Source organism: Chinchilla lanigera, unplaced genomic scaffold (assembly GCF_000276665.1).
Source record: "Chinchilla lanigera isolate Chin_1 unplaced genomic scaffold, ChiLan1.0 scaffold00053, whole genome shotgun sequence".
In the NCBI taxonomy this organism is placed as follows: domain Eukaryota; kingdom Metazoa; phylum Chordata; class Mammalia; order Rodentia; family Chinchillidae; genus Chinchilla; species Chinchilla lanigera.
This window is the reverse complement of record NW_004955454.1, coordinates 508,098-516,088: the sequence shown is the minus strand read 5'-3', so window position 1 is coordinate 516,088 and position 7,991 is coordinate 508,098. Positions and strand designations below refer to the sequence as shown.

Below are 7,991 nucleotides of genomic sequence, written 5' to 3'. Positions count from 1 at the left end.
CCACAGGTACTTGGCCTTGGGGCCTTTATCTGGTCCCAATCCCTTCCTCACTGGCTCTTTCCCTCTTTCTTTGCTTCCTGGCCACCACGATGTAAGCAGCTATACTCCACTGAGCCCTTCCACCATGATGTCCTGCCTTGGAGCCAACCCACCATGAACTGCAGCTTCTGAAACCATGAGCTAAATAAACCTTTCCTCCTTTAAATTATTGTTGTTGGATATCCACAGTGATGGAAAGTTAACACAGCCACATTGCCACTGCTGGGGAAGCCAGTGTGAGGGTAGAAGCCGCATGATGGAAGGCAGAGCCTCCAGGATAATTGTGAACCTCTGGATCAAACCTTCCCTGAAGCTCATTTTATTTTTTTTATATTCCATTATGTAAGCCATCTGGGCTCTTCTGTGGTTTAAGCCAGTGGAACTTCTGACTTCTCTCATTCTGCTCTGGCTTCTCAGACCCTTTGTTAGGGTCCTTTCAATTGCTCAGCCTTTGCCTGTGCTATCCCCTCTGCCTAGAGTACCTTCCTCCCATACCCACACAACTGACACCTCTCTGTCCATTCTTAACTTCTACACTGCCTCTTCTGAGAGGCCATTTCTGATCCGCTGTTCAAACAGGGTCACCGCCTACTCATTTTCTTCATAGCACAGGTTGTATTTTCTTAAGTCCTTTTTCCTATTTGAGGACTTGCTTGGGGTCTTGGTGCCTCAGACCAGTGCTTCTCAAATTAGTGGTTTCTTATCTGTCACAGACTCATACTGTTGTGAACTACTATGACAATACGTTTCTAGGAAAATGAAGTGAAAAATAAATAAAAAACACAAACCCCAAATTTTTGTCATTATACTCTACAGTCATAAAATTACTCTATCATAGTGTTATAGTTTTCTAAATGGCTCCTCTCACTAAGGCTGTTTGTAGGGGAGGTGTATGCTCATGCCCACAGGGCAGGCTGACCTGCCAAGGGGTGCTGTCCCTGGAAGGCCCTTGCTGTGACGACAGGGAGTTAGTGATTAAATACTTGACTTCCTGCTCCTGGGGTGTGAGGGAGGCCTCTGAGGCACCTTCCTGTTCCTGGGGTGGGGGTGTTCTGCTTCCAGAGGTCCAAGGGGACTACTGACTTCCTGGTGACCTTTGGGACAACCTGCCATATATCCCCCCACTGCTGGCTTTCTTTCCTGCCTGTTGCTTCTTAGTGCCATATCTACGTTTCAAAGGATGACACCACCACCACCAGCAGCCCAGCAAATCAGTCCCTTACACTCAAATCCATGTTTAGGGAATGTTTCCAGGAAACCCAAACAATTCATGTGTAATATAACAGTGATCCCCAACCAGCACCAGGGACCTGTTTTGTGGGAGACAACTTTTCCGTAGACAGGGTTGGTGGCTGATGGTATCAGGATGATTTAAAGGAGCATATAATCTAGATCCCTTGCATGTATAGTTCACAGTAGGATCCGTGCTCCTATGAGAATCTAAGGCCACCACAGAGCTAACAGGAGGCAGAACTTGGGCTGTGATTAGAGCAATGGCGATTGGCTGTAAATACAAAGGAAGCTTCATCCAGTCACCTTCTGCTGTGTTGCCTACGGTTTGGGGATCCCTGCAATATAGGACATAAAATATAATACATAATGTCCCATCAGGAATCAAGTGTGGGAATGTTATTACAGGATAACTATGTGGGCACCTTATTAGACTACAGAGACAATTTCATGGTCGGAAAAAGGTTAGAGCAGGGACTGGAGGTCTAGGCTGGGCTAAGCAACCACAGAGGAGAAGGAAGAAGGAAGCCTCAGCCCTGCCCTTCTCTTCCTCCAGAGACAGATACTCCCTCTCCAGCTAGTTTTCCAGCAAAACCAATCAGTGGTTTGGAAAGTCTTTTCTCACCACCAATGAAAAGCTGTGAATAAATAACTCCTGAATTAGAAAAAGAAAAAACACTCACTTTCCAGTGCAGGAGGAGGTCTGTGCCTTAGGACAGACACCTCAGCTTTCGGCCTCTTGGCCTCCCTGCATGTGGAAGGAGGAAGCCACCAAGGTCACTGCGCCCGTGACTGGGGTTTGTCACCTGGAGAGAGAGACGCACCCATGGTGGAGCCGGTCACCTGTGCAACCCCAGGCTCTGCAATTTCTCTCAGCACGGAGGATAACAAGCAGGGGCATCTCTCTCCCCAGCAGGTGGGAGTGTGCAGGCCTGATACTGAGCCAGAGAGACCCCTCCCCATTCTTTCTGCTCTTTTTCCTCTGTTCCTCAGCCCCATGCTGTTGCCATGGAAACTGGAAAAGCAAAACTTAGTTGGGGGTAAAACCAGACCCCACTGCTCCATAGAGGAGAGGTCTCAGTGCTCTCCTCTGTGTGATACCCCTCACCCTGCTCATGCCCACCACAGTCCAGGGCAAGATCTCAGAGGGTGAGCCCAGGGTGAAGAGCCCAACCCTGCCCACCACACCAGTCCTCTTCTGACTGCTGCTCTGCTCTCCAGAGGTCAGCCTGTCTCCACCACCCTTATCATTCTAGGCAGTCACCCACTATACATTTGAGACACGTGGGTATTCCATCCAATAGCTGACCAGGCCTGGCCTGGTATCCAGCTGGGGCCGCAGCCCACCTCCCTGTTCCACCCCAACCTCCTGTCCCCTGGGTCCACCTGTCCGGCTGTGCATAGCAGGGCAGGCAGCTTGGAGCTAGAGAAATGGAGCCTTTATTCACTCTCGCGGGCCGGGGCAGCTGGCCTGGGGCCAGAGAAGGCTGCAGCGGGGCCGGGCGGCGGCAGCAGCACCAGGCCAGATTGGCCGGCGCCTGCGCGCGCGTAGCTGCGTGCCAGCTGCTCCAGGTGCCTCTTGCGCGAGGCCGCCTGCGCTGTAGCGTGCAGGGGCTGCAGTAGCGCGGGTGGCTGGGCGCCGGGGCCGCGCAGCAGGAAGTCGAAGCCCTGGCGGTCTTGCGGGTCGTAGAAGAGCTGCCCGCCGGCAGGGTCGGGCTCAGAAGGCCAGGCGAACGGGAAAGGCAGCGTGAAGTCCTCGGTCAGCACGCGGATGGCAAAGTCGTCCTCCTTGCCCAGCACGCGGTAGGCGCTCCTGATGCCACGGAAGTGCGCCTCCCAGAGCTGCTTGTCCCCGCCGTAGATGTCTGGGAAGCAGGGCTCCTGGAGCACGGCAGGACCTGCGGCTGATGGGAGAGGGGACGGTGAGGCAGGGCAGTGACTGCCACAGTCGAGGCAGGACGCAGAGGTGGGGAAATGTGAAGGAGCCCCCACCAGATAGGAAGGCAGTGCGCACAGCTGCCTTCCCACCAGCGTTAGGGCCAAGGCTTAATCAAAGCCATTTCTGAGAGGACAGTACCCACAAATCACAGGGCTGATTCGAGCACCCAGAGAAGGTGTGTCACTACTATATAGGCAGAAAGTTCCAGGTAGGGAGGACCATGGCAGTGCAGGGACTCCCGAGCAAGTACAGGATGCTGAGGTCCATCCTATGACAGGGGCATTTGGGACAGGAGGCGAAAAAGTCACTCAATTAAAAGTTTGTCCTGGCCCTGTGAATACAGGGCATGGATTGTGCAACACCCCCACCCCGCCACCCGCTGGGTAGAGTGAGGGTGAGGAGGGACCACTCAGCCTGAAAGAGGCAGGGCCCACATGGTCCAGCCTCCTTAACAGAGGCAGGAAGAGCCTGGGGCAACTGCCCAGCTCCCAGCCTGAATAGCTGACCCTGCCAGGAGAGCAGCTACAAGAGGGTAAGAAGTCATCCTGGGAACTGCATGTGTGCTGTCCCAGAAGCAGGCTCTAGATCTCTCTGGCTTTTCTGAGAGTCACACATGGGTCTAGTAAACCCCAAGACCCACTCTCAGAGTCACATGCCCACAGCACTTGTCCTGGCTTGGAGATCATATCCTGGGAGCTCATCCATGACCCACAAAGGCAACCTGGTCACAGCTCTTGGTGTACACCCCGCCTGTGCTACCTTCTGCACCTCCTCTCACCAGATGTGTTTAGTTCTGGGAACACTGACTGAAGTAGGCGAGGCAACTCTAGGCCCTCCTCCTACACAAGCTCCAGGGAGGGACACAGACAGCACCAAGGTGGACACCGGACAAAGACCAGACAGCTCCCTGGGAATGGGCAGGGCTGGGAGGCCCAGGAGGTGGAAGCAAGGAACTGTACCAGGCTGGGGTCCTTTGGCCGGAGCCCCACCAGCGGTACCACTATGCAGCCTTCTGACTGGTGAGGTGCAAGGTCTGGAGAAGCCGTCCAAAGTGGCTGCACTAAAGCCCTGGGCTGGCCATCACTCCTTGCAGGTCACGACCTACTCCAGAGATCCTCCCCCACACTCACGTGCTCCTTGAACCGCTGTCCTAGGCACTGGCTGCAACCAGAAGTAACAACAAGACTCAAATCTTTGTGCTCTCCAGTAGAGTCAGCACTCCTGGGGTGGAGGTGGGTGGGGGTTCTTCTCTTGGAGCCTGAACTAGGCCTTTACCTAGTGCTAGCTTGTTTCCCCTTCTAGAAAATGCTAAAAACTGAGCCTAGTCCCACCCAAGCATGTGGCTCAGCCCCTGGTGGTCTCAGAACCATGGACAGCACTCGTGCTGCTGGGAGTCTCCAGCAGTGCTGTGGGGCAAGGGTGGTGCTAACACCTGAAGCTTGTTCTGTCCACTAACCACCTCCTCCCTGCAGGACAGGCTGGAGATTGGCTGGTGATTGCCTGGAGGCTCAGGACTACTTTGCAGCCTAAGCCTCTGGCCTGGCCTGGCCTGCCACACAGTACTAGCTCTTGGGACAGGCAGTTAGGAGAGGGCCTAGGGTGTAGCTCTTGGCTATGGGACAGTGAAGTTTTGGAGAAGAGGGAAGTTGAGGATGGGGCCCCAAGGAAGGGAGAGGGCCACTGTACTGCCTCACCGCATCATAGCTCTTGGCATGAAAGAAGTGATGGTCCTGCTTGTCTGCCCCTGGGTGAGTGGTGACTATCTTGCAGTGAGGTGGAGGGGGCAAGGCCAGCAAAAAGAGGCCAGTGAGATAAGAGAACAGTGGTACAAATGAGAGGGTGGGGCTGGAACAGTGTGAGCAGTGCTTAGATTTCTTGAATTAAACCAGCTGGATTTGCTGATATGCAGATGGGGGAGGACAAGGAAAGAGGGAAGACACTGAGTATGTTAGCTTGAGCAATTGCAAGGAAGGAGATGCTATTTCCTGAGAGAGAGATGGTTGAGAAAAGAGCAGATGGGGCTGGGGGGTCTTGAGTTTAATTTTGGACATGTCAATGCCATTAGACAGGCAAGGAAGGGGTACAAAGGACCTGCGGATCTCCAGGCAGAAGACGGTAGATGGCATATAGAGCCTTAAATCTGGCTGAAATCACCCAGGAAGTAAGCTAGAGATTCATCCCAGGAACAGAGCCCGGGGCCCTCTGTCCTTACCAGGTCAGGGACATGACAGCCAGCAAGAGAACTAGGGAAGAGGCGGCGTCTAGGCAGTGTGGGGGCCTCTAGAAGCCTGCGGGGGCCTGAGTCATGTGCTGCGGATGTGGGTGACGTCAAACGAGGCCTGAGAACTGACCTCAGGCTTAGCAGCAAGGGAGGTCATTGGTCACCTTGACCAGAGCCACTTTAGGAAAATGCTGGAAATTAAGCCTGATTAGAGTGGGTTCAAGAGCAAATGGGAGGGAATGATTTGGAGGCAGCAAGGATAAATAACCTTTTGGAGGAGTTCTTCTATAAATGGGGAGCAGGGAAAGAGGGCAGCCACTGAGTGGGAAGAAGGGTCAAGAGAAGACGGGGAACGGCGGGCTTTTATGTTGAAGGGAATGGCGGAAGAGAGAGAGAGCATGCCATGGCCTACAGGGGGACGGTTGCTGGAGGAGGCCTGAGCAGGAGGAAAGGAGAGCGGGAGCAGGATGCGGGAGGACTGGCCTTGGAGAAGAGCAGGCCTGTGCGGTGGGCGAGCGCCTGAGTAGTGCTCCTCCCCCTCCAAAGGCTTTAGTTTCTCTGGGGGATCCAGGCACAGCTGCACTGAGAAGGTGCCGCGCTGTTGCTAGGAGAGGGAAGACTAGGACAGGTTGGGGGCTGGCAGAGGCGCCCTACAGGCTAGCAGTCAGGATGGAAAGGTGCAGACCCCACTCCGCCAGCTGTGTGGGCACAGGAAGGGTGGGCAGGCACTGGAGATTTGCCAGGCAGGTAAGGAACCTGGAGAGAGGTGTATGCAGCAGGCCTGGGTGAGAGATTAGGCCCCCCGAGGAGTGCTGAGCACAGAGGTGACAGTGACCAGGGAGGAATAGGATCCTCCCTGGGTGGAGGAATAGGATCCTCAAAGGAAACATGTCCAGGGGCTTGAGCTGAGGCAAGGGAAGAGATCCGCAGCCTGCTGACAGAGGAGATGGAGAAAGGGTCAGTGAGCAGGGGTGGCAGTGGCTGCAATGTGGGTGGATGGCTACCCCTTCACAGGATGACCAAGGCCCTGAGGTCCAGAGTGTTTGGAGACAGGAGACTTCAGGGGCAGGATCAAGGAGAACCCAGCTTATCTAGAAAGACGGGGAATGGCGGGCTTTTATGTTGAAGGGAATGGTGGAAGAGAGAGAGAGCATGCCATGGCCTCGAGGGGGAGACCAGGAAGGAATAGGATCCTAGGGGTAGTTGATGTCCCCACCCTGGCTGGTCCTGCTGCTACTGTCCTGCTGTGTGACATGCAAAGCCCCCATCCCTGCCACTGGGAGAGGTGGTACGATTGTCTTATGCTGTCACATTCTTCACCCCAGATGCCACTTGCCCACCCTCACATCCACCCCTGCCCCTGTGTCTCACCTGGAGTGGTGACAGGGGGAGGGGGCAAACCTTCGGGGCTGAGGTTCCCAGAGCAAGGGGGAGCCATGCCAGTAACTGGGGTAGTCTGGCTTCTGTTTACCTGGCTGCCCAGGAGACTGGGGCAGGGGGTTCCAGGGAGGAAAGAACCTTGTATTTAAAGGAACCGCTGCCTGGAAGTGGGCTGGGTCTGGGGAGTGAGATACGATGGGAGCCTTGTGCACCTCCTGCAGCCGCTCCAGGCCTCTCTTCCCATCAGCTGCACATCCTTGGTTACTCACTGCACCCACCACCCCTTAGGTCTGTTCACCTGACGTACTCAGGAACCATCTAACCTTACCTGGCCTCAGAGACTTCCAGCCTGTCCCCATAGCCCACCTATTCCTGGCCTCATGCCCTCTCTCTTCTTCCCTGTAGCTCAGGTCAATGTACCATATGGTACTGGGCCTGCTCATGGGACAGATGAGGCCTCAATCCAGCCCCGTCCAGCCTGCCCCAAACTTTAGGCAAGCCACATTCCCAGGGCTCAGGGAACCAGGGTCCCCCACTCAGGCTCAGAGGATGACAGTGAGAGCTCCTCACACCACTCCTCCAGGAAGCCCTCTATACCCACACGATACTACAGAGCTTACAGATCTGGGTGGCAGTCCCTTTGGAAGTCACCTCACTGGGCTTGGTCCTTCCCTGGCCTTCTGAGAGCTCCAGTGTGTCCTGGAGAGGACTTGGGTCCATCAGATCACATGTGGCCCCTTCTAACTCTGGTCCAGGCCCTACAACCCAGGGCCATACCATCTGACTAGCCATGGTCTGGCTCCTTCCTCTGAGATTCCTTGGTTTGGGCCAACTTCACCCTTCAGAAGGATGGTATATGGGAGGTAAGAATGCCATGGTTGCCATGGTGAGGCCCCTGCAGCTTCTGTCTTCTCACCCCCAGGACCCCCACAGGGACAGGTCAGGACCACCTCCTGTCAGCCAGACTTGCTGGCAGCGTCTATTCAGCTTGGCAGCAAGCCCCAAATCCCTCTCCTCTAAATAAGCCACACCCACCTCCCACCACTTTCAGTCAAGCTGGGGCACAGGAGAGGAGACTCCAGAAGAAACCCTCACTTACACAGGCTGGGCAGCCACATCACCTCCCTGAACCTCAGTTTCACCATCTGTAAACTGGGACCAAAAACCACCTACTTGAGGTTC

At 54.9% G+C, this 7,991-nt stretch overlaps 1 protein-coding gene across 2 annotated transcripts; it reads right to left on the bottom strand.

Moving 5' to 3' along the window:
* Positions 1 to 2,693: 2,693 nt before the first annotated feature.
* Positions 2,694 to 7,678, bottom strand: LOC102016560. 2 transcript variants are annotated; one of them, XM_005395726.1, is made up of 2 exons: positions 7,430 to 7,678; positions 2,694 to 3,173 (listed from the first exon to the last, which is right to left on the bottom strand). In XM_005395726.1, the coding sequence occupies exons 1-2, from the start codon at positions 7,599 to 7,601 to the stop codon at positions 2,710 to 2,712; spliced, it is 636 nt and encodes a 211-aa protein (XP_005395783.1). In that variant the 5' UTR covers positions 7,602 to 7,678; the 3' UTR covers positions 2,694 to 2,709. The 2 variants fall into 2 exon arrangements, with proteins under 2 accessions (XP_005395783.1, XP_013375539.1); XM_013520085.1 differs by lacking the exon at positions 7,430 to 7,678 and adding an exon at positions 6,801 to 6,907.
* Between the last annotated feature and the right edge of the window lie 313 nt (positions 7,679 to 7,991).

Bases quoted from the DNA above. Each gene is read 5' to 3' on its own strand.
- LOC102016560 (XM_005395726.1), bottom strand. From the start codon at position 7,601: ATGGCTAGTCAGATGGTATGGCCCTGGGTTGTAGGGCCTGGACCAGAG. The intron at 3,174-7,429 runs GTAAGCTCTGTA...CTCTCCCATCAG, and splicing joins AGGGACTGCCACCCAGATCT to CCGCAGGTCCTGCCGTGCTC.